This window comes from Nicotiana tabacum, chromosome 8 (genome assembly GCF_000715075.1).
Source record: "Nicotiana tabacum cultivar K326 chromosome 8, ASM71507v2, whole genome shotgun sequence".
In the NCBI taxonomy this organism is placed as follows: domain Eukaryota; kingdom Viridiplantae; phylum Streptophyta; class Magnoliopsida; order Solanales; family Solanaceae; genus Nicotiana; species Nicotiana tabacum.
The window spans coordinates 152,213,641-152,240,296 of record NC_134087.1 but is presented as its reverse complement, the minus strand read 5'-3'; the positions used below and the strand labels follow the sequence as shown (position 1 = coordinate 152,240,296).

Genomic DNA, 26,656 nt, shown 5'->3' with positions numbered 1-26,656 from the left:
CCACTGAACCCAAACCCCATTTGCTAGCAGTGAATCTTTCAATACAAATATACAGCAAAAGTCATTGGGTCTGCCTAGTATTAATAATGGAAAATTTTGTGTAAGGATTAACTCTACCCTTTGGAAAGTGGCAAGCAGAAACATCAGTATACAAACACTTCATTCAGAGAAACACTTTCCTCTCTACCCCATAGCTCCTCTCCACAACGGGTAAGACAATTTCTGGACAAAAGAATCAGAAAACCAAGTTTTTTAGCAAAATTTCGGATGTGAGACATTGAATTTTTGCTGGTTTTATAACAGATTATGGGGATTATAAAAGATGATGGTTCAGTATCAGGAGTTTTACCCAGTGACAAGGTCTTTGCTGTTCATTACCCTGCTTACCCTTCTTCAATGGAACGTGCCATTGAGACTCTTGGCGGCATTCAAGGCATTGTCAAGGTATTACACATTTTGTTGTATGTACAACCGCATTGGAATTTGAAAGTTCAATTCTTAGTCTCATTCTGTGCTATTATGAGTACCTTTTCTTTTAATTCTTTTTTGCTTTGCAAATCCAGTCAAGGAAGAGCAAGTTCATTTAATAGTTCCACTTGTCTAATTCACTTTCCAGGAGCAGTGAGAACTTAGGTGTCCTTTTTCACCTGGTTATGGTGGAAATTTGAAAACATTCCTTACTGCTTTAGCCCAATAAAAGCAAAAAAGGATCGAGCTTCTATAAAGTTACTCAACTGGTGGTACTAATGGTGCATGTCATAATGGATTCCTTTGAGATTGCTCATTAAATATTGTTTCAAATTCTATTCCGCTTGCTATCCTTTTTCATTACCACTTGATCAAAAAAGTTGAAAATTGATGTAAGTAGTCGTAGGTTTCATGCATTAAGAATGTAACTCATGAGAAGTGTAAATTTACTCCAAAAGAAGCACTTTATGGAGCACCCTGATGTTTGTGAACTAATAGTTATACTAATGGCTGGCTAATTGGCTTTATAGACATGTGGTAAATTTGATGTCAATTAATCTTAGAATCTGATTGTTGCTGACTCTCCTTTTAATTTCAGGCTCGAACTTCACAGTCAAATAAGCTGGAGCTCCATTTCCGGCCAGAAGATCCTTATTCACACCCTGCCTTTGGGGAGCTTAGGCATAGAAGTAATTTCCTGTTGAAAATATCCAAGACTAAAGTAAGGGATGTCGAAACTGCTGACAATAGCTGTGGAATATCGATGCAATCTTCAGGGAGTCCTGTTAATTGTGAACAAGAAATTTCTCGTGTTGGACATTCATTAGCTGCAGAAAAGGTTAACGAGTCTAGATGTTTTTCTGCTAGTGCTTCAAAAGAAATTGAAGTGCAGAATGCTACTAAATTGCAGGAGCATCTCTCAGCTAATATTGTTTCTCATGTTGCTGAAGCTTATCATTTTAATGGTGAGAACTAATTTTTAATGTTAGACCACTTCATGTTCCCCAGTTTGTCTTTCTGCTTTTCTTTGAGCACATATTAACTTTATAATTTCTTGTTCCCCTTTTTTCTTCTGTGTGCACAATTGTGCTGCTTTCAAAGGAATGGTAGACTATCAGCATGTTCTTGCCGTTCAGGCTGATGTTGCCAGAAGAAAAAAGAGACAGTGGGCAGAGGTGGAACCTAAATTTGGTCAGCCATTCTCTGATTATTCCAGCAATTTCAAAATGTGGGAAATCCTCTGTTCCAATACCTAATTTCTTGAGTTTACTGCTTGTAGAGAAGGGAGGTCTTATGGATGTCGATCAGGAGGATTTGATGATTTTACTACCTCCTCTGTTCTCCTTAAAAGATATGCCTGAGAATATTGTGTATGATGCTCTGGCTTGTTAATCTGTTCTTACAGTTTTAACTAATGTTAGACATTGTATACCTATGCACACATTCTTGTTGCACCATGGTTTTAGCAATCCACCACTTCTTACCCTCTCTGTTATGTGTCTCAGTCTGTTTCTCCCTCTCTCTCTCTCTCTCTCTCTCTCTCTCTCTCTCTCTCTCTCTGTCTCAGTTGCTGTTGGTGGAAAAGTGTCTGGTTTTCTTCTCTTCCTCCTCTATTCTCTGTTGTCTCCTACGTTATATGGACTTGGGTATGGGTATGTATTTGCTGCGGGCATAAGTATCCGTTGTGGGTAGATTCAACTTTTATCATGATTTTAGAGTACTTTGAGGATTTGCACGTATTACGCATAACAACTGATCGACACAGAGGCAAATGGAGAGTCCATGTAACGTTAGTTGTCTCACCACAATCGGTTATGTGATGCAGACCACTTTCCTTGTCTAAGTTAAAGCATTCTCTTTAAGAGAGGTATCTTCCTATTTGTAAATTTCAAACTTTTTGTAATTGCAGATTAGAATCACTTGCACCAAAAAGAAAACAAGAGGTGCTTTACCGGCAAAATTGGGAGGTAATTTTTTCTGCCTGCATGGAGGAATTTTCTCTTGTTTTAAATTCTTTATTTTCAGTCAAATATTTTCTGCAATTTTGTTTTAATCTTTCAATCAATTTAACAAAAACACTGCAGATCTTTTGTCATGCTGCCTAGGCACTGAACAAGGAAAGCGTGTCTTCAAATTTCCATGTTTGAGTAATTTAGGGATCCGGATTACCTTTGAAGCATTCTCTTATCCTGTGTCTCCAGTCTAATGGGAATATAATTTCTTTTTTTCTTTAGTGATATCTAGCTCTTGAAGGGGAGCCTTGGCGTAACTGGTAAAGTTGCCTCCATGTGACCAGGAGGTCTAGGGTTCGAGCCGTGAAAACAACCTTTTGCAGAAATGCAGGGTAAGGTTGCGTACAATAGACCCTTATGGTCCGGCCCTGCGCGGGGGCTTAGTGCACCGGTCTGCCTTTTTTTAGTGATATCTAGCTCTTGTTAGTAGGTCATTATCGATCTTCTGCATGTTGCAAGAACCACAATAGGTTAGATCCGTTTAATCTATATGTTAAATTGTCTCCATTCTTAATTCTAGCGCTATTCTTACGGCAATAAACTACTGATCAATGCTGTAAAGTAGTTTACTCAATAGTATATTAGTATGAAACCGATGTAAATTCAGTTAACTGTTCTTTCTCAAAAAGAAAAAAAAATCAGTTAAATGTTAATGCTGATTTGAAATTAAAGCGTAAAAATGGATTTTTGGTACTTGATACTAAGTGGTGTCCAGGCTTGTGTGTGCCTCAATCAATTCACCTAGTACCTGCTACCTCCCACCATGGGTAACTCTGCCCACTAGGGAACACATGGGAAAAAATTATTCTTTTTGTCTCTGCCGAGATTTGGACCCGTGGTCTCCCAAATGTTTGATTTGTTCTGTAACACTTCGGCAAAGCTCCTTTTGTTTCGCATACTTTCTGATATACCAAGATTCCTGTTTTGTACTGCGAATACTTACTCATGTACTTTATATGTAAGTCACATTTGCTCATGTAAAGAAAAATAAAGATATTAACCGGTAACAAGACAATTTGTCATGAAAAGGAATTCAAATGCATTTTTCCAAATAGTTGAACCGAATATAAGTTAATCTGACATAATGGAAGACACCAGGGTGCGGCCCTTTCCCTGAGCCTGCGTGAACGCGGATGCTTTGTGTACTGAGCTGCCTTTTTTTCTCAATGGAAGAAATATAATTTTTCTCCAATAATGTCTGCTAACCTTGACGAGAAAGCTTCCAGTTCTTTTCTCTTCTATATACTGAATCTAATCATGAGATATATGTAGAATTATGAAGATTGCAACAGGGATGAGCACAAGTTAGCTGCAGATTCTTGATCCTCTTTAAGAACTTTTTTTTGATCAGGTAGACCAAAAAGAAGAAAAACCTACACGAAAATATGAATCCCTGCAAAAGTCACCTAATCATCTATACAACAAGGAATTTCATGGGTGCACCAGAAGAAAATAAGGGATCGGATGCTACTCCTTAGCCGAGTAAAGCTCATCTCTACCCCTTCAAAAGCTCTTCTATTTTTCTCTCTCCAAATGACCCACATGATTGCAAGTGGAGCAACATTTTATGCCTTGTGCCGTCTCCTCCCTCTCCCAGTCTTCCAGCTAGACATCAGTTCTTTTTACAGTCTTTGCATCACCTATGAGGCACCATACCAACTACACATATCTCCCATCACTACTGGACTGCAATGTAGAAGAAGATGATCCACATCTTCACCTGCCTCCTTACACATGTAGCACCAACTGACGCAAACAACCTTCCGCTTTCTGAGATTTTCGGCCGTCAAGATCCCCCCTCTGGCTGCTAACCAAGTAAGCACACCTTCCTAGGCACCTTAGGAATCCAGATCGAATTATATGGAAATGCATCCTCCTCCCTAACCAAGAACTTTTCATAGAAAGACTTAATAGAGAACACTTTGTTATTCCCCAAATTCCACCTGATAGTATCATCCCCTCTGGCTGCTAACCAAGTAAGCACACCTTCCTAGGCACCTTAGGAATCCAGATCGAATTATATGGAAAGGCATCCTCCTCCCTAACCAAGAATTTTTCATAGAAAGACTTAATAGAGAACACTTTGTTATTCCCCAAATTCCACCTGATAGTATCATGGCTATCTGATAACGTACCTTGAAGTAAAGCTAGCAATCTTTGGAACTCAGTCACCTCCCAATTGTGAAAATCCCTTCTGAATTTCAAATCCCAAAAAACGTTTTCACCTTGTACCCCCGAATTTGTTGGACCGTCAGCCTCTTTTAACATGAAACCCTTTAAATGCTCGGGACTTCCGCTTTCAACATGTTATCCCCACACCATTTATGCCCCCAAACACTAACACTCCCCCCATCACCTATCCCGAGTGCCACTAAATTCGACACAGACCTTCATAATATTCCTTCATAACCCACACCCATAAGGCATATTGACATCTTTAGTTCTCTTTAAGAACTTTTAGTGGCTTCATGAACAATGCCAGATAATCAATTTCACTTACTTCTGCTCATTGATCCATTTATTGCTGCTATAAACAACATAAGGGTAGTCAGTTTCACCTTGTTGTGTCTTTTTTCTCTATGTATTGACTGATTTTTTGGGACGTTTCAATTGTTTTTTCAACTCTTTCTTATTTGTCTGCTTACGTGCTGAGGCCATTATGAATTATTTTATCTTCACTTCCCTTAGCATTTCCAGAGTTGCATGCTTGACATACTCCATATTCTTTTACTTGACATGCTCCATATGTTCTTCGAACTCTTCATCACACTAATATTTTACTGATGAATTTTTATTTCTTTTTCAATGTAGAGGGAGATGGAGCAGAGTCTTAACCTTGATGTTAATATCAAAGATATCCTTAAGTGTCTCAGCAGTTCATCAGTATTAGTTCTGTGTCTGTTATTAGACTCTGATAATTTCTTCTCCACCTTTCCATTTTTAATGTATCTAGAACAACCCTTGCTTATAGAAGCACTTTCCACGACCTATATAAGGGAGACCTCAAAGCTTTTTTCAACTTTGATTATTTCTTTTGGGATGAGAGAAACAACTTTATTCATCAATACAAGTAGGATTAATGAGGATTGAAACGGTGTCTTGGAGTTACAATACATTGAAAATAGAAGCTCGTGAAAGTACCTTCCAATCTCCTTGAAAGTATCTATTAAAGCTAGTCCGCTGAAATTTTTTGTTGCCTTATTTCTACCAAAGTGCACCACGAAAAGGGTACTTTTCCTCTCCCTCTGTAAATTATTGTGATCGATGTTTTTAAGGATATTTCAAATATACTGTATTATACAATTAGGATCAGAAAAAATTAATTAGGATGATTAGTTTCCTGTAATTATCTAATCCTTGATTTGCTTTCCTAGTTTAGAACATGTATGCTTTACTATTTTAAAACCCTATAGCTTGAGGGAATAATCAAACAGAGTTTCTCTCAATTCTTACTTGCTTGTCCTGCTTTCTCACATGGTATCAGAGCATCTAGTGAGATTAGTAGACACTGTACAGTAATCAGTGCCATATACATTAGAGATATCCTGTTGTCACGGAATTGTCCGGCAACTAAATGCATCTGTTCTAGGTTACTATACTTTCTAGGGACATTGTGAGTGTAGGAGTACCACCAGTAGACTCATAACTTCCTGCAACCCTAGCCAAGAAAGCTCACTACCCTAGGGCCCTCGATGCGTGGCATGAGCCTGCGCTGGTGCGTGCAGGCTTTTCCAGCCACATCCCAACCACGGTTTTCACTCTCGGGGGGTTGCGTCTTGAATTCGACTCCGCCCGCCCAGGTTTCAGCTTGTTCTGTTGCTACAGCGAGGACAAGTTTCGCTTTTCCGGCGAGATTAGCGTTTTTTTCTTCTTTTATGCACTGGTCAGGCATCCTCTATTGTTGAAGTGCAGCGAATGGGAAAATAAGCCCTCGTACTTCATGTTTTAAGGGTGGAAGAGTTTGGTGGCTTGGTAAAATCGTGGTGGGAGTCATCAACAAATTATACAGTCAAACCTCTCTATAACAACATCCCTATATAACAACACTTCACTATAAAAGCCAAACTGTTCCGAAACTAATTTTCATGTTATGTTATAATATATGTTCTCTATAACAACACTTCGCTATAACATCCAAAAATATTCGGAACAAACATGGTTGTTATAGAGAGGTTTGACTATAATTGGGAAGCTCTTTCATTACTAACTCTGCTGCCACTCATTAATTGCACTTTTCTTCATCCGTGAAGAGAAGTCTACTGAAGATTATATTATCTTGAAAAGACGGATGCTTGACATCTTATTCAACAAAGACAAACACATAAAACAATAAAGTCACTCTGCAGTATGATGGTATTGCAGCTGCCTGGTTGTTCTGCTTAACATTCATACAGATTCCTAAACCAGTGGATTGGGAAAAGCACATACTGCAGGGATCAGAAGATTGGAGACGGCAGAAGGTGGTATCTGAGTTGTTTGAAGAGCGTCAAATATGGGTCAAAGAATCATTAGCTGAGCGCTTGCGTGATGGGGGTCTGAAGCTTGGAGAGGGCAGGATCAAAAGGTAGCATATGAAATTCTTATACAGTCTTCACTTCTATCATTTGGATTAAGTCTTGGAAATGATACTGTTCATAGTATAAATTTTTGGTCTATCTCCGTCATTATGCAGGCTTCTCTTTAGAGTAGCATATTACTTTTCGAGTGGGCCTTTCCGTAGATTCTGGATAAGGAAAGGTTATGATCCTCGGAAGGATCCTGAATCCCGCATGTAAGAATGAAACAGTAATCTTTTCTTGTAATCTTTTACTGCTACTTATCAAAGAAGTGTTTTCCTTGTGAATTTCACTTAGTTATATGTATTCACTAATTATGCTTTCTGAGCGTTGTCCCCCTTGTCCGTGATTTATTAGAGTTTTTGTCTCATATGTCATCGAAAATGTATCTTTCCACTTGCTTGTTAATAGTTCTGTTGTATATACCCATGCAAACCTTGGGAAAACAGTAAATTTTTGCTTTAAGAGGTGGCATCTGCAGTTGAGAGAGAGGTTAGGAGAGGGTGACAGAAATCCTATGACTGCACACATTTTAGTTCGCGTAAAATATTTTCGAATATAGATTACGAAACTGACCAAATTTAGTTGATTTATCCTAGAGATGGAATTTCTATCCATTTTCTCCTTTGTTCCCCTCTTTATTTGTCACTTCCCATTTGTCTTCTTCCTCTGACATAGAGCTAATTCCTCTTCCCCACAAGTGGGATCAACCAAAGGTGTGTGATCCATTTGTATCTTATTTGCACTTTTCTTGTTCTTGTGTTGCTTAAGGTACTTGAAATCAATTCTAACACGTTAGTTTTAGGTGCAATTTTTTCGAACTCTTCATTATGCTTGTGCTTACTTCTTGCAATTTGTTTAACAGATACCAGAATATTGATTTCCGAGTGCTCCCTGAATTACGAAGCTACTGTGAGAGTCATGCGTCTTCTGGGTACTGAATCTTCTCACAACTTCATATCACTTATGCGTTTCTTAGAATTTAAATATCTTTATGAGCTCTCGGTAGTTGAGAATGCTGTAATCTTCATCTCACATTGAACCTTATCCGTCTTTGAATTTATATTATCTAAAACTAAAAGAAGCTTGCTTGGTGCGCGAAGTGCACTTTCTGGTTTTCCGAAGTACCTCAAGATATGTCCTATAGGTCTGGTTTCAGATGGGAAATGTATTAGAAGCTCTTTAAATAGTTAGGTTTGGTTCAGATGGAAAAGGTATACAAGTTATTTGAGTTGTGTTCTGCTGACTAAACTGGAGTAAATTTTGTCGAGTTATAAAGTTAAGTAGATTGATAAACATTAATTTCCTTTAGCTTATTTAGCTAAAGTTAACATGAAAACAACAATCATGTGGCTAGCCGTGTGGTGTATTTAGAATTGCAATCATTTCCTGTCTTCATGATCTATGAATCATTATGAGGAGCCATATGTTTAGAGATTGTGCTGTAAAACTGCCCCTTGCTTTTACTGTGGTCATGGCCGCACCGAGTTTTGGTTCAGAGAGCATCTAAATTACATTCAAATGAAAATGGTCAGTAAGAGATATTCCTAGACTTTAAGTTCTCACTCCTTACATCAAGTAAGGGGATAGGAGAGATGCGGTAGGAAATACGAGTCTCGCCTGCCACCCATCGTCACCCAAAATTTTTGTTATCGGTTAGTAGCGGTAAAAAGTCAGAGGACCATAAGGATACAGCTCGAAACAACTTGCTTATCTTTTCTTTCTCCATCTTTTGATCAAACTAATTTCTTGTGACTAACTCAGAAGTTGAGAGAAAAGTAATTTCTCTGTTTGTATATTTAGATCTTGCTTGAGTTGGTCAAAAAGTCAAAGGGCCACCGCAAGTAATAGTATAGTACTAAAAGGATTATATAGCTATTGACATAGAGGGATCTTGTAATTATGGGAAACTTCAAATGTTCCAAGTAAAAGTGTCTTAAATTTTCTTTTCAGTTAGTCAAATATCATTTCATTTATGCCAAAAGAGGGCCAAAAGATATATGTACAATGTAAGACTGCATGCTAGTGTTGATCTTTTGACAAACTGTTCCTTCTTACACCAAATAAGTGAAATGAAAAAAGAAGAATCCTTTACAATCCTTGAATTCTTGCTAATAAATGGACCTTGGGCCTAACTTAACCCCAAAATCTAGCTTATGAGGTGATGATTGCCCAAGACCATATAAGGAGACCAAGAAACCTAAATCCCACCGACGTTGGACTCAACACCCCCTCCCCCTCACGTCCAGGCTTGCAAATTGAAGCGTGGACATTATAAATGGAGGCCCAACATCTGTAACAATAAATTGGGATGTGCATGGCTATGATACCATGATAAATGGACCTTGAGCCTAACTCAACCCCAAAAGCTAGCTTATGAGGTGAGGATTGTCCAAGACTGTCACAGGGGCGTTTTCTGTCCGCCGAAAAACAGCCCGCTGTGCGACAGTCAAGTCTCAACTTGGCTCAGCCTTACTCCGATTTTCTTTCGCTTTGGAGGTTTAACACTTAGAATATTTTCAAGGCAACATAAATAAGTAAAGGCACAAGCAGATTTACGGGAACTTTCCCAACCTTTTATAATATATGAATTACAAAGAAAACTCAGGAGTTTGGCAAGGTGCTGCCACCCTTGGCAGACACCAACTCACAAAATTGCTGACTCTTGCACAAACTGCCCTATAAAAGCCCCTGCCTAAGGCATTTCGTGCTGCTCACTCTTGTCAAGGCAATGACACATAATTTGCCATGCTCAAGCCTTGACATAGACAACCCTATGCCCACATCTTACTCATTTTCCCTCCCTAGGTACTTAGACTCGTTTTTGGGGCTGCTAGCACACACATATATATAGTGTAGTCAGCCCATTTTCAGTTTTCCTATTTCAGCTGACACCCCCAACTGATAGGCCATGATCACCCATGATCAAAACGTGCATGTCATGCTAAAACATGCCTAAAAACGTGCATAGACTTAGCCCCATTATCAGCAACTCTTTGGACATGGCAGTTGTAACCGCCCAACTGCACAGCATGTGCACAGCACACTTGACAACCGCTGCATGTGCGCTGCATGTGCGCGTTACTGGCCATCTGCTGCACGCCCAAGGCTGGCATTGCGCCCAACCTTGCCCTTTGACACTGCTCCCACTCAATGCCATAGCCACAGCTTGTCGCCCATGACTTAGCTGCACGCATGCCTGCTGCCACAACCGCTTGTTCATGTCAAGTCACCCCTACTTGATCAAGTCTGCCCTTTGCCAATGCCAAGCTGATTTTAGCATCAAGTCACCAAGCCATGATGCCATTCCCTTGCTAAGTCATTTGCCCACAAATTCCTTAGGTGCCAGGCTGCCAGCCCGCTCACCTAAGCCAAGGCAACATCATATTGCCAATGCCACTGCCTTGGCACTAAGCTGCCTCGTCTTAGCGCCTAGGTTTTTCCCGCTTTGCCTTGTCAAACTTCCGTCCAGCCTGCCTAGTTCCGTCAAGACCTTGGCCTTTGCTTGCACAGAACCCACTCGTGTTTTAGTGTAATCCGTCACACCTTAGCCTTCTAATAGTAGTGTAGTCCGTCACACTTACCCTTGCAACAGTTTGTTGCCATTGACAACGGCCGCATTGTCTTGCATGTTGATTTCCCCCGCACATAGGCCAATGGCAAGGCCATCATGCCAAATCCTTGCCACTGCCGTACCATTTGCCGATCAACTTTGGCAAGGGTCTAACAAAGACCATATAAGGAGACCAAGAAACCCAAATTCCACTGATGTGGGACTCAACACTTGCCATTGCCTTGAAATATCCTTCTCTTCTTTCCGTTCCACATTGTCAACCAAAAAGGCATAATGGCTACTAGAATGTACCCTATTAGTTGAGGGAATGAGCTGTTGTTTCCTTACATGATTTTGGGCAATTTTCAAATTAAGAGATAGCTTTTAGAGTTGAGTTATACCTAATGTCCATCTTCTTTACAGATACCGCAACCAAACGCATCAGTATTATGAATTTACCCAATGTTGAGTTCTCGTGTCATATTCTCCATGCTCCAGATGCCATCCCTAAGCATTCCAGGTGTGGTAGAATGTCCTGCTTAGTTGAGGGAATGAGATGTTATCTTTTTATACGGTCTCAGTTGATTCTTAGTTTATGAGCTAGCTTTTGAGGTTGAGTTAGGTCTAAGGTCCATTTTATAATATGGTATAAGAGTCAACCATTCCTAATCTTGATTTACCTAATGTTAGGCCCTCATATTATATCGTCCACACTCCAAATGTCCAGTTCCGAGAACTGGGCATGCAAAGGGTGTTAGAGTATCTCATATTAGTTCAAGAAATGAGATACTGTCTCTTTATGTTATTTTGGACAATCCTCACCTTATGAGCTAGTTTTTCAGATTGAGTTAGACCCAAATTCCATTTTTTTAACATGATATTAGAGCCATAGCCATACTGTTATGTTTTCGAATTTTGGGCCTTATGTTATGTATGCTCTAGTTGTCCAGGTTCGAGCGTGCAAGGGGTTTAGGGTGTCCCACTTTGATGGAGTGAATATATTGTTTTCTTCTTATACAAATTTGGGTAAGTTTTACCTCATGAGTTAGTTTTTGGGGGAAAGAGTTGGACCCTAGGTTCATTTTTTTGACAATGGTATCTTTATTGCTGCTTTATGTGATCGAGCTTCCTTAACCTCCAACTTGCATTGTATTCGGGTGAGGTATGTGTTTCAGTTTTATAACGAGAATACCACTGCCCAAAGTTTTGAGGCCACTCTATGATGCAACAATAAGTGATCGACATCTTTCCCTTATTGTTCACCCGCAACACCAACTTTCAGAAATTCATTTCTCTAGAATGTTTAATCGACGGATTGCATTTCACTAACATGTGAAGAAATTAACTTATTTCATTTTTCCTTTCAATTTGCCTTATTTGCTCCCACTTCAGGTTCACATAAGTATTAAGGTGTTACTTGGGAAATGGTCATGGGGATTTGGGGTACATGAGAATGCTTTTGGAAGTGGTGATTGCGGAGAAATGTGGGGTTTTGGGATGGGGAGGGAGAACTAAAAATATTACACTCCCATATGGGTGTGGGCTATTGAGGAATATTTTAAAGGGTTAGGAAGAGTTTAATGAGAATGTATCATATATGGTGGGGGTAGGAGTAGAGTGAGTTTTTGGGGAACACAGATGGTGTGAAAGTAACATTTTGAGTATTACTTCCCCGCATGTACAATATTTCATTCCAAAAGAAGTTGTGAATCCATGGCATATTTGTTGATTGGCATGATTTCAAGAGTTTTGATTATATTTAGGAGATTGTTGATTAGCATGATTTTAGGAGATTTGATTATACTTAGAAGATTTAATTTAATTTGATTTGATTTGATAGCTGGACTGATTTTATAGATTTTTTCCTCCTTAATTAGCATTAGGAGCTTTGTATAAATTTCCTTGCTTATGGAATGTAAACACACAAAAATACAATAAGTCTTTTATTCTTCTCAAAATCTACGTGGTATCAGAGTCATTGTTGCCTTTCTGAGGTGAATTATCTCCCTCGTAGCACTAGAGTTCTGTTTTTATCAAAGAGGTCGAGTTTTCTCTCTCTTAATGGTTGTCCGCAACACAAACTCCTTTTCGTCAGTTTTTTTTTGGAATTTTCTTTTCCATTGGGATCGCTGGAATTTTTCGAGCCTATCCCTACCTGTTTTGATTTTACGTTCACCGGAGTTAAGGTTCCGCCAAGACAGATTTGGTTTCCGGCAAGGCATATTATTTTTCAGCAATTTTCTTCAAATTTCCTTTTGATTGGGCAGAAAATATGGAGACATTGAGACTGCTCTCACACTTCTTATTGAGTCTCATGTTCTATTGCGTTTTTGGGGCGATGCAGTTCTCACAGCTTGTTATTTGATTAATCGGATGCCTTCCTCTCTCATCAAGAATCAGATTCCGCATTCAGTATTGTTTTCTTGGTCAGCCTTATACTCTCTTCCCTCTCGTGTTTTTTGGGAGCATATGTTTTGTTCATAACTTAGCCAATAGGAAAGATAAATTAGCTCCTCGTGCTCTCAAGTGTGTCTTCCTTAGTCATTCTCGTGTTCAAAAGGATATCGTTGTTGCTCACCTGATCTTCGTAGGTATCTTATGTCAGCCGACGTCATATTTTTTGAGTCTGGACCTTACTTTACCTCTTCTGATCGCCTTGATGTATTTGATGTCTTACCTATACCAATCTTTGAGGAGTTTACTATAGCTCCTCCTACACCCTAAGCCATAGAAGTCTTGCCTATACCAACCGTTGAGGCTAATGTTGCTCCTTCTAGATCCCCAGCCACAGGAACACCACTCTTGACATATCGTCGTCGTTCGCTCCTAGCATCAAGCACAACTGATTCACGTCCTGCACCTGACCTTGCTCCTACTGCGGACTGGTCTTCTCCTAGTCAATTGATTGCACTTCGGAAAGGTATACAGACCACACTTAATCTTAATCCCTATTATGTTGATTTAAGTTATCATCGTCTATCATCACCCCATTATGCTTGTGTGTCCCCCCTTGTCCTCTGTTTCCATTCCTAAGTCTACAGGTGAAGTGTTGTCTCATCCAGGATGGCGACATGCTATGATTGACGAGATGTCTGCTTTACATATGAGTGGTACTTGGGAGCTTGTTCCTCTTTCTTCTGGTAAATCTACTATTCGTTGTCGTTGGGTACATGCAGTCAAAGTTGGTTCAGATGGCCAGGCTGATCGACTTAAGGCCCGTCTTGTTGCTAAAGGATATACTCAGATATTTGGGCTCGATTATAGTAATACTTTCTCTCCATGGCTAAAATAGCATCAATCCACATTTTTCTATCCATGGCTGGTGTTCGCCATTGACCTCTCTATCATTTGGACATTAAGAATGTTTTTCTTCATGGTGATCTTAAGGATGAAGTTTATATGGAGTAACCACCTAGTTTGGTTGCTCCAGGGGAGTCTAGTGGCCTTGTATGTCGCTTGCGCTGGTTACTTTATGGTCTAAAGCAGTCTCCCCGAGTCTGGTTTGGTAAGTTTCAATACAGTTATCCGGGAGTTTGGCATGACTCATAGTGAAACTGATCACTCTGTGTTTTATTGGCATTCTGCTTTAAATCTCTGTATTTATCTAGTGGTTTGTGTTGACGATATTGTTATTACAGGCAATGATCAGGATGATATTACTAAGTTGAAGCAACATCTCTTTCAACACTTTCAGACTAAGGATCCGGGCAGATTAAAGTATTTTCTAGGTATTGAGGTCGCTCAGTCTAGCTCAGGTATTGTGATCTCACAACGGAAGTACACCTTAGACATTCTTGAGGAGACATGAATGACTCACTGTTGACACTCTGATGGGTCCTAACTCTAAACTTCTGCCCGAACAGGGGGAGCCGCTTAGCGATCCTGCAAGATATAGGCGGCTGGTTGGTAAATTAAATTACCTCACAATGACTAGAGCTGCCATTTCCTTTCCTGTGAGTGTTGTAAGTCAGTTTATGGATTCCCCCTGTCATAGTCATTGGGATGAAGTTGTCCACATTCTTGGGTATGTGAAGTCAGCTCCATGCAAAGGATTGTTATTTAAGGATCAAGGCCATGAGCAGATCGTTGGATACTCAAATGCTGATTGGGCAGGATCACCTTCTGATAGACGTTCTACGTCTGGATATTGTGTTTTAGTAGGAGGTAATTTGGTGTCTTGGAAGAGCAAGAAACAGAATGCGGTTGCTCGGTCTAGTGCAGAAGCAAAATATCTAGCAATAGCTATGGAAACATGTGAGCTAGTTTGGATCAAACAGTTGCTCAAGGAGTTGAAATTTGGTGAAATCAGCCAGATGGAACTTGTGTGTGAAAATCAAGCTGCTGTTCATATTGCATCAAATCCAGTGTTCCATGAGAGAACTAAACACATTGATATTGACTGTTACGTTGTCAGAGAAAAGATACTCTCAGGAGATATTGCTACAAAGTTTGTAAAGTTGAGTGGTTATCTTGCAGATATTTTCATTAAGTCCCTCATTTTTTCTCGTATTAGTTACATATGTAACAAGCTCGGTACATATGATTTGTGTGCACCGGCGTGAGAGGGAGTGTTGGATAGTTATGTGTAATTAGTGCTAGTCCCACATGTAGCAGGAGTAATAGGGCTCGTTGTATCATTGTTAATACATCAATAATATTTTTCTCGTGTATTATTTCTCTGGGTTGCTAACTTCTTTTCTGCAGGGCTTCTTTCTAATACTTTTTTCTTTGATATTCACATCGCTTAACTAGGATAGAACTAAATTAGTGCTGAACTAGCCAACATGATCCTCATACATAAACCCGATTTGATTTGGTTTAATGGATAATGACAGCCAGCTAATCGGCTTTTTTATGCCGTATTTTCTTTTTTTTACAGATTGAAACATAGATGGGATGATATATGTGCCTTCCGTGTTTTTCCTTATAAATGTCAAATATCATTGCAACTTTGTGAACTCAAGGACAACTACATTCAACAAGAAATCAGAAAACCCTCAAATCAAGAAACTTGCGATGTATGTTATCATTCAGTAAAATATTTCTTTTCAACAAGCTATTAATAGTATGCTAGACACGTTGATGCATGGATGGTTTGTGGTGCTCGTGATGCCCTTGCTTTCGTCAAATCAGAAACCCCGTTACCATTTAGTTGTTCAGTAGGATTGAAGTGTATGTTGTCCACTATGATAATGGAAGTATGTAACTTCTTGCTGTATACATGGTAAATTCTTGTCTACTATTTGCTTGGAATAATAAATTTATAATGGTAGAAAACTAATAAAGTAATGAAGTAGTTTCTTAATTAATGGATATGTTGTTCCATATTTTCTTTGTTTCTCACTTAGGGACGAAGCAGAGTGATGCTTCGACTATTCACTTTATCTCAATAATTTATTGTCTCTTTGAAAAGGCAGGACAATAATGTTTCTAGAGTCCCGCAGTAATTTCGCATATAGACTGTAGACTCTTTCTTGAATCTAGGACTTCTGGATACGTTGATACCATGTTAAGAAAATGAATTTTGGAACTAATTAACCCCAAAAGCCAAAATTTTTGCGTATTTGGCCTATGGAAAAGAATCAAGGCCCGAAGGTGGGGAAACGTGTTGAAGATATCATTAAATAGATATAGTGTGTCTTAGATGGGTTGGTCACACACTTCAACATGATATCACAGCCAAACACGTCCCCGATGTTGTGTTACCTTTTGTTCTTCGCCGCTTTCTGGTGTTAGAGTTCCAAATTGGTTGAGAGTATAAATTGTAGTCTTTTTATATGGTCTTGGGCAATCCTCACCTCACGAGCTAGTGTTGGAGGTTGAGTTAGGTCCTATGTCCATTTTCTTAATATGGACCAGAGTAGACAAAAATCCTAAGTTCTAAGTCTTCTTTAAGACAGGGTTTAGTTAGCTAGCTTTTGGGCTATCACACACAGTTGGTCACATGGCCCACTTGAAGGCATGGGTTTCTTGGTTTCTAAATTGGGGTGGAATACGTGAGGATCCCTGGTGTTGTGTTACTCAATGTTAGGCACCACTTTGTCATCCATATTCCAGATGTCCAGTTTTAATGTGCAGCTTAGGGTAGAAGGGGAGGGAGTGTTAGAGTCCTACATTGATCGGAGGTATAGTTGTAATCTCTTTATATTGTTTTGGACAATTCTCACCTCTGGTGCTAATTTTTTGGAGTTGAGTTAAACCTGTGGCCTATTCTCTTGAGTCTGAATAGCTCTCATACAGCAAATTTCATGTTTGCCTTTCCCCATGAAAGTTCAAAAAGACTTGCAATTCATCTTTGTCAATACCAATTGAGTGAGTGGAGAAATGAAAACGTGCGGACTATCTTTGCGATAATAACATATTTGCGTGTGTGCATACTCACACTCATTCATTCTAAAAGTCATATTTCTGCTCATGAGATCTCTTGTGCTGAAAGATAATCAAATCTAACTATTGACTTGACAATCTTGAGGATTAGAAGTCACTCTGGTTCAGGAGAGAAGCAAACAGATTTGTCCACTAGAGACTGATTGTTTAATTTTTTTATTTTATTGTGCTCACGTTCATGTTATCTCTTGATACTTCTTTTTCACCTTGGTCTCTTTCTTTATTTCTTTATTTTTGGTTTTCAGATTGAATGTTTTACTATGAACATTTTAAGTATATCCTACATGCTCTGCCTGGTGCCTTTTTCCTTGTAATTTCTCTGAGAGGATGTTAACAACAGATGATAGGTGGAAAGGACATATGATTTTGCCTCTTGGGGGTTTGGGCCCTGGGGGTTTTCCTTTAGTAACTCACTTCTTTTGTACTTTAAACAATTCCGATTTGCATAAATGTAGTTATCTTTGTGTATTCTGACAAATACTTGAAGCAATCACCAATGGTACTTTTCTTCTGATAACTTTATTTGCAGAATACAACAGGATGGTTCTCCTCTCATATTCTTGATTGCTTGAGACTGTGCATTGCTGTGAGATTTATGTCAGTATGCCCTCATCCCGATGCAGAGTCTTTACTAAAAACTGTGTCTGCCCGCTTTGAGAAGTCGAAGAGGATTCACACTTGTGTGAAAGTTACAAGACCTGAAGAGCAAGGAAAAGTCCATAAAGGTTGAAAACAGTTGGAGTTATTTGTAGTCTATCATGAATCTTAAACATTGACGTAATTATCTGTCATGAAATTTAATTGTTAAGCTAAAATTATCCCTACAGCTGATTTGCTCTCTGGAGTACTTTCAGGCTTCCAGATTTTACCTTACTTTTGGTATATTTTTATCTTCCAGCTAGTTGTCATTATTGTCACATCGGAGCCTTTACTCAAGTTTTTCTCCTATAAATTCCTTGAAATGTCAGAAGCTGAAAACAATGAAGTCGATGACAAAGCAGAAAACAATGAAGTTGATGAACCTGATTATTTAGAAGATGATGAAGATGACTTTGAGGATGATAATGTTGAAGATGAGATGGATGCATGTGAACCTCTTGACCTTGTAAGATGATATTTATATTTGAGATGATGCATTCATAAGCAATTTGTGATAAGCATCCTTCTCATTGTAAAGTCAACTAATGCCTTGTCTTCTTAGGTTGGCCAGGAAGGGGATGTCTCTATACATGATGATCCACGTATCCTTGGAACAAAACCATGCTCAATCAGATTTATAACCCGTTTGGCCAAGCTGCAAAAATCAGCTTATTTTGAGAAGTGTTTTTTTTCAAAAGTACTTTTCTCAAAAGTACTTTTGGTGAGAAGCAGTTTGTGTTTGGATAATTAGTTTGAAAAGCACTTCTGAGCAACAATTAATGTTTGGCCAAGCTTTAAAAAATTGCTTCTAAGTGTATTTTTCTCAAAAGTGCTTCTCAAAAAAGTGCTTTTGGAGAGAAACTACTTTTTTTTGCTTCTCCAAAACTGCTTCTGTTTCTCCTTAAAAACACTTTTTTTCCTTCCAAAAGCGTGGCCAAACACCTCAATTTTTGGCCAAAAGCACTTTTGGCCAAAACAAGCACTTTTGGCCAAAAAGAAGCTTGGCCAAACAGGCTATTATTATGTCATTCTTCTTTTATGCTTACATGCTGATGGATGGTATTAGTTGAATGATCATCAAACCTGCAAGAGATTTTCACGAAGTATAGGAAAAATGATTCTTCTAGGAAAATTTGCAGATACTCATCTTTAATAATTTTGTTTTTTCTTCTCACAGCCTGATAAAAGAAGCAGGAGAGCAATTAATAAAGAAGAACTAGAGGGTAGAATGCTGTAGTTACATGAAGTCTACATGAAAAGTTGTTGTCTTAAAAAGATACTTCCTCTATTTCAATTTATGTGAACCTATTTCCTTTTTAATCCGTGCCAAAAAGAATGACCCCTTTCCATATTTGAAAACAATTTACCTTAATGCAATATGCCTCATTTTACATCACAAGTTCAAAAATCTTTTCTTTTTTCTTAAACTCCGTGCCCAATCAAATAAGTTCACATAAATTGAAATAGAGGGAGTATAAGTAACTATCTGCAATAGTTTACATGATATTGAACATAAAGGTAGAGGGGAGTAGCTAGTTTCTATTGGAAAGCTTAGCAACCGGTCTAGTCAATCTCTTTTTTCTTAAAAAAAAGAAGAAGATAACAGTGGGGTTTGGACGAACTTGCACACCTATGGTATATCAACTACCTCAACCAGCACAAGTGTTGGATAACTCTGTCCAAGGCTAAGCACATTGGGATTGACTATCACTTCGTTTGTGAAAAATACGCTTAGGAGATATTGCTACAAAGTTTGTGAAGTCGAATGACAAGCTTGCACATATTTTCACCAAGTCCCTCACTGGTCCTTGTATTAGTTACATATGTAATAAGCTCAGTACATATGATTTGTATGCACCGGTTCGAGGGAAAGTGTTAGATAGTTATGTAATTAATATGTAATTAGTCCTAGTCCCACATAGAATAGGAGTAAGATATGTATTGTATATAGTTATAAATAGGGCTCATTGTATTATAATCAAGTGATTAATAATATATTTTTCTCCCGTGCTTTCTCACAAAATCCATCTCCAAAATCGCCTCCTCACGTTCTCCGAAACTCAAAATAGTGCAAAATGAACAATTCTCAAAATTTTGGACATAAAATACCGCGGAACCAAATAATGCATCGAGTTCGCGATTGCATGGGCACACCTATGTGATCACAAAGTGTCACTGGCAGACACGTATTCATTCGCAACCCTGCGCACCCGATCGCAGAGAGTAACACCTCCAGTCCCAGAAGTCTACTACGCGATCGCATAATAATGCTCGCGACCGCGAAACTTCACCAATCGACCTACGGGATCACGGACAGCTTCCGCGCGATCGTGGTGAACAAAATTCTACTTGCCACTGTCCCTCTACGCGATCATGACACACACCTCGCTATCGCGAAGAGCATCACTGACAATAGAAAAACCAACAATCAACTTAGCTCAAAATGATCCGAAACCACCCCGAAACTCACGTGAGCTCCTCCGGTCCCCGTCCAATCATCCTAACAAGTTCATTTTTACTCAAACTTATCGAAAGGCTCAAAACACGAATAATAACATCAAAATCAAGAATCAATGGTCAGTCCAAATTATGCAACTCTCTTAAGTTCATAGATTTCAACTTTCAAATAGAAGCGTCGAATCAATCCCGAGCCACCCGAGGCCCGAACTAAAAATTCTTACGAGTTCCAAAATCATCATAAGAACCTATTAGAACCTTCAAATCCACAATGCGGAGTCGTTTACACAAAAGTCAAACCATGGTCAACTCTTCCGACTTAAAGCTTCCAAAATAAGAATTTATCTTCCAAAACATTCCCGAACCTCTTGAAAATCAAAACCAACCCTATATTCAAGTCATAAAACATCAAATGAGCTTACTCGAAGTCTCAAATCTCGAAACAAAATGCTAGAACGCAAAACGACTAGTCGGGTCGTTATAGAACATTGTGTTGTAAAGTGATGATTTCTTTTTTGTGTGATAAAAGAGAAGTTCTTTTTGGCCTTGTCGAATTAGTTGAGGTGCATGCAAGCTGGTTTGGATACCATGGTTATTAAAAAAAAAAGAGTAGTTCTTTTTGGGTAAAAAATAGACATTCCTTTCGTTGCATTGGAATGAAGATAGAAATTACATGGAGTGATCAATATGTTACTTTTGATGCTCAAGTACCTCTAAGGTCTAATTTTGTGGTTTAGAGCAATTTTCCTTTCTCCTTTTCCTTTCTAGGGTCTTCTAGCCATGAACTTCTGGTTTATAAACACTGGAATTGTGTGCCAAGGTTTTTGTTGGAGCCGGATAGTAGTTACCCAAAATTCTAATTTTCCTATATGCTGCCCAGACACAAACCACGATAATGTTTCAAGAGATTACTTGCAAGAGCTCTTTGGTAATTTTCCATTCAGTACAGCGGGAGTGGATGAAGTGCAAGATGATCAGAGTCTTGGAGAATATCAGATATATGACCAATACGTCGATGGCTCTTATTCCGAAGATGAAGACTACTAAGTTGTCTTGTGAGTTTTCTTATCTCTCTTTTACGAATCATATCCTTTCCTATTTTGGTGGATCTAACAGTTTTCCATCACTTTCAACCATAACCTTTTCCTTGCCAAATTGTTGTGGGTGTTGAATTTCATAAGTATTTTTTTCCATTCAAGTAATGTAGTTTTCATTTGGACTTGAATATAATACTTTTCCTCTTTGCCTTTGATTAATCCCAGTGAAGAGTGTACTAAGTATGGTACTAATTCCATCCTGTTTTTTTTGAATCACTTATACGGCTACTGTAGGCTAATTAGTATTTAGTGGTCGACTGAAGAACCAATGCTGCAGAAAAGGTGAATAAAGTATATTACCTGAGCTCAAGTCCAGTAAGGAAAAATCTCTCAATGTGCACAGCTGCTGCTATCCATTATTATACAAGACGGATGTTTGAGAAGGCTAGAGATTTCTGTACCATATTCATTAGGAAGTTATAAATAAAAGCTTATAGCATTGCCTTTTGTTTGTTTTTTTTCCCCTTTTAGTTTTAAGTTTCCGTCATAGCTGACTGATTAAGATGACCGAATGCTGAAGACATGAAGAAAAACCATGGTTTATCATACTGCCTAAGTTACATGGTGCTCTAATCCCACTTCGGTATTATTTGGAATATAGTTTGGTGGCTGGGCCGATGGTCCCGCCCAGGGGCAGCTCAACTAATTTTGTGGCCTAAAGCCAAAATATATTAAAAGGCCCTTAAATTTTCATAATATTCATCTGATAATAAGGCACAAAAGAAACCCACATGACTTTCTATGATACGAGCCCAACGCGTGATGATGTTAGGCTCACATCACGGTTTCGAACTCTCCGGTGGATAAAAGCATGATATTTAGAAATAGGTAGAGGATTCAGCTCATTATCCATTGAGTACGAATCTTGCGCCACTGTCCTGGAGAATTTCTTTATTAAAACAGATGAGACATAAAAGAACTTGCATTCTGATGCATGAATAAATAAAATATGACAAAAAATAATTAGCTAATTCAGAGATTTCGAGTTGAAATTAGAGAGTAAAATCATCAAAAACATGAAGAGAAGAAAGAGTATACAAAGAGGAAGAGGAATTAGAATTGATGAGAAGGTAAATATGCTATTTTTTAATGCGAGAAAAAATTTATCGTTATTTACTCACTCAATAGCAACCTCAATCAATATTTTAAAAATGTAAAAATTTGAATTTTTTATTAATAATATTTGTATAAATTTTGAATTATATATAATACTAATATAGTATTTTGTAATTTTGGGGCCCTTACTATTTCGGGGCCTGAGGCAAAGGCTTTATCTGCCTTACCTTAGACCCGCCCTTGATCCCACCTGGGGTCCACAAATTTAAGAGTTCCAAGATGTAGAAATAAGTTGGTAAAAGAAGAATTTCCTTTGGTTCAAGTAGTGAAGAAAATAGTATTTCCATTGTCCCATTTTATGTGGCACACTTTCCTTTTTTTTTTTTTTTTTTTGATGAAATAAATTAGATTCATTAAAGGGCATCAAGAAGATGCAAAGAGTACAAAAGAGATAGGATAATTAGCTCCATATACAAAAGCCTATGCTGCTCTCAGGGAGCTAATGAAATCCACAAAAGTATCAGCACTAGTAACAGGGGTGAGATAGTTCCAGCTAAATAAGTTAACTAAACACGCAGCCTTGCGGGAGTAGAGTGGAGTTGAAATGCCATCAAAACATCTTCGGTTCCTTTCTTTCCAAATACACCAAAATATTGCAGCTGGCACCATTTTCCAGATTTTTCTGATGGATTTGTCAACTCTCCAAAAATACCAACTTTCAAAAGCTTTTGTTGATTGTGGCATAACCCATTTCAGACCAAAGGTAGTATAGAAGTTCCAAATTTCTTTTGCAACTGAGCAGTGGATGAATAGGTGGTTTACACTTTCTGACTGTTGTTGGCACATGTAGCATCTATTAACTAGTGTGATGTTCTGCTTGATTAAGTTGTCTTGAGTGAGACAGGCCCCATTTAGAGACAACCATGTGAAGCAAGTCACCGTGGTAGGCACTTTAGTTCTCCAGATGTGGTTCCATGTCCACTTATCTATCATTGGATTCTGGCCACAGAGGTGAATGTATCCTTCTTTGAATGTGTACTTGCCTCTCTTAGAATTTCCCCAAATAAGTTTGTCAGGCTGTTGATCTTCGGTGTTATGACCTTCTAGGGAGCTTAACATTGTGAGTAGGCTGCTGACCTCCCAATCCTGCAAATTTCTTCTGAAAAGTGGGCACCAAGTGCCATTGTCTCTATTTTGAGCAACAGTGGAGTCTATGTTCAAAGCAATCTGATACATATTGGGAAACATGTCTTTCAAAGGTGTATTTCCGATCCATCTATCCTTCCAAAACTTAATACGAGTTCCATTCCCAACTTTGAAAGTTACATTTTGGAAAAATTCATCCCAGTGGTTGCTGATGTTCTTCCACAGGCCAACTCCATAAGGAGTGTGTGTTTTCTTGGAACACCAGTGGTTGTGTGCTCCATATTTAGCAACTATGATATCCTTCCATAGCCTAGATTCCTCCTGTCCATATCTCCATAGCCATCTTGAGAGCATAGCTTTATTGTGTGCTTGTAGATCCCTGATGCCCTAATTCCTTAGGCACAATGTCCTTTTTATCTGTCCAATTAAACTTTGCCACATAAATTGGGAGGGACGGAGTAGCTCTTTTTAACATAAAGTAATGATCAATCTGGAGAGGCATTTTTTTATTAAGACAATTTCAGGTTGAAAACTAACTAGCATGTTATCTAATAGACTAATTATTTCCTATATATAAGTGAGAGTTGGAAGTTCGAACAACGATGTTATTTGGATTGGGTAGTTTGTCCTTAAGCCATTAGTAATTCTTTTCTGTTTTGTCATTTTGTAGGTTGCTGCACAGCCTTGGCAAAAAAAAAAGAAAAAAAAAAAGAATGCCGATATTCATCAGAATTCCACTCATGTCCCTACGTTAAATTGGTATTCGACAAATTGTCCCTTATTCCCTCTCCGTCTACAGTGGTGTGTCAGGAGTAAAATGGTCGTTGGAGAAACTGGTATGGTTATCACGAGGGTGGTGCATAATTACTTTTGGTTTGCTTCACATTCCACACCCAGTGTTCTGTTTCTCTGACTGCATAATTATTGCTTATATAAATCAAGAGTGAGATTTATTTGCTGTATTATGTAAAAGGTAGAAGCTTCAACAAAATTTGTCTAATACCAAGTTTTTTTTTTCTTTTCTTTTTTGGGAAAAAGGTTTATTTTTGAGCAAAGAGTAAGACCTCTCGAAAGTTATAATTAATTTAAATGAGCACATAGAGGGAAAAAAGAGTATTTTTTAAAAATTAATTTAAAAGCGCTTAAGGTCTTAAATCTATCACGTTAACATACAGATGTAAGCAGTGCATCTGAAAACAAAAGTCAATCAATTTACTTTCTTAAACTAGAATGAGAGAATGAGTATTCTTTTCTTTCTTGATTATTTGCTAGATTCATATTATCTGTCTGCCATGGGTTAGCAATCATTCTTATTTGATAATTAAAAGATAATACTATTTCCTGAATTTCCAAACACTAAATCAACATATGAGCTCTAACTTCAACAATCTCCGATGGTTATTTTTGTTGTGGACTCTCTTTAAAGTACTTAAGAGAAGGTGAAGTGGATTTTTGACAAGCTAAAAGCTGCACATTCCTTTTGCAATCTTGTTATCACTTCTGATTATCATCACTTTTCCTTGTTTAACCTCTGAGCAAGTATTGATTTGTAGGCACCTTCATTTTTGCGCAAGTACATCATAGGGTTGGAACATGTTAGACGGTGGAATGCCTTCTGGAGAAAAATTCATTTCGCCAGACCTTTGAGAATACAATCTTATACTAGACCTTTACTTTCCATCTAACTACTGCTATAGTTCCATTCAATAGCCTCTCTCTTGCGCTTTTTGGACTGTCCAAATGCTCTAAAATACTGTTTGTGGAACACTTTTCCACGATGTAAGAAAATAACAGAAAACTCGATATAGGGAAAAAAAGCCAGTTCTTTCCTGTTCCATTCAATGATTCCCTTACAGATTGGAAATTGACATCCTATTTGCTCTCTTAGCATGATATTTTTTTCCTCAATGCTATTCCTAATAGTTTAGCTTTTGTAGGGGTTAATTGCGTCCAGCGAGCATAATTCAAAAAATTGCATTAGTAGCAGAAAACATAAGAGATTGTGTTTTCTTTTTTGAGATAATCCTGTGACTATATGAAACAATCTGGGTGAGAGCCTTGGTCTGAACTCGTCTCCCCAGAATCAAAGTCCTAGTAGGTGATTTTGTAGAGAATCAAGGATAATTATAGATGTAATTTAACTACCTTGGTTTTCAATTTGTCAAGGAAGTAGACCTTGGTTTTACTTCAACAAACAATATCAAAGATATCTGAGCTGATTAAAATGGCTTGGAACAGTTTGATTTCCTCTTGCATTATAATCAACAAAATTATAACTTGGTCTAGTCTCGGGTTCTCCCTTTTCTCCTTCTTTCTTTCTCCACCCTGCATTCACCTCCGCTGACTAAAACTTTGATGTTGAGCATCCATGCACGAGAAAGTGAAGTGAGGATTCCAAGCAAACATTTCTTTATCACTTACCTTTTGGCACTCGATGCTTGCTCTGACTTCCAATACAAAGAGAAAAAGGATATATAATACACTACGATAATGGCAATCTGGCATTGAGGCGCATCATTTGTGGAAAGATGATATGACGGGTCTATCTACTGAATCTTTACAGCTTCTGTTTACTGCTTGTGAACTGATATTTGTAAGATGATTACAAAGTCTACATTAAGGCATAGTGTTTATGGGCTCTCTAGATACAATTTTTGCGTAGTGTTTGATGGAGTCCAGCTTTTTGTAACATTTCAGTACCTCGTTGGTACTGTTTTATCAAGAGAAATTTTGCTTTACCTACTAAAAAAAAAGTCTACATGAAGGCATAGTAGGATTTCTTGAAAATTTTCATATTGCTTCCAAAGTTTGAGGAGACTTGTGATTCAGTATTGTATTTAAACTGGTTTGTTTAGTACAACCTAAGTTCTAGATTTGTCATCTTAATTTGAAATTTATTAGACTAATCTATATGCTCCTTAATGATTTGGTGATTGGAACAATCCCATTTAGTTAGTTTCCTTCAGCTTAACTTGAAATATGATATAACTTACAGCTTAAGTTCGTAAACAGTGAGCTAGATAATCCGTGCACTGATTCACATTCTCTTTCTTGATTGCAGTTGTATAAAGATAAGAAGCAGTCAAGAGCAATACCAAAAAGGAACTGCACAGAAAATAGTTGCGTTCGCACTCGCAGTTGCTAGAGGGAAGCTTTTCGGTAGCCTTCTTCAACTTCTACTCTGCACCAAGTTCTGCTCAAGTTTACTAGAATTGGATCATTTGTGAAGTTTTCATATTTATGAATCTTTCTAATATATAATCTTAGTATTCCTCATTTTGGTAA

General features: G+C 38.2%; 1 protein-coding gene across 9 annotated transcripts; it reads left to right on the top strand.

Annotated features, from left to right (window-relative positions):
- Positions 1-26,656, top strand: LOC107812107 (uncharacterized). Of its 9 annotated transcripts, none has more exons than XR_012694278.1 (17): positions 2-210; positions 304-444; positions 1,067-1,433; positions 1,570-1,659; positions 1,748-1,838; positions 2,378-2,435; positions 5,292-5,335; positions 6,874-7,044; positions 7,153-7,251; positions 7,902-7,970; positions 15,469-15,607; positions 17,506-17,701; positions 17,945-18,081; positions 18,178-18,217; positions 20,953-21,127; positions 24,042-24,207; positions 26,433-26,656. XR_012694278.1 is itself a non-coding variant. In XM_075219770.1 (17 exons), the coding sequence occupies exons 2-16, from the start codon at positions 307-309 to the stop codon at positions 21,117-21,119; spliced, it is 1,734 nt and encodes a 577-aa protein (XP_075075871.1). In that variant the 5' UTR covers positions 2-210; positions 304-306; the 3' UTR covers positions 21,120-21,127; positions 24,042-24,394. The 9 variants fall into 9 exon arrangements, 6 of the variants coding, with proteins under 6 accessions (XP_075075869.1, XP_075075873.1, XP_075075872.1 ...); XR_012694280.1 differs by lacking the exon at positions 24,042-24,207 and adding an exon at positions 21,404-22,988; XR_012694279.1 differs by lacking the exon at positions 26,433-26,656 and adding an exon at positions 21,404-22,988 and having other exon boundaries at positions 24,042-24,394.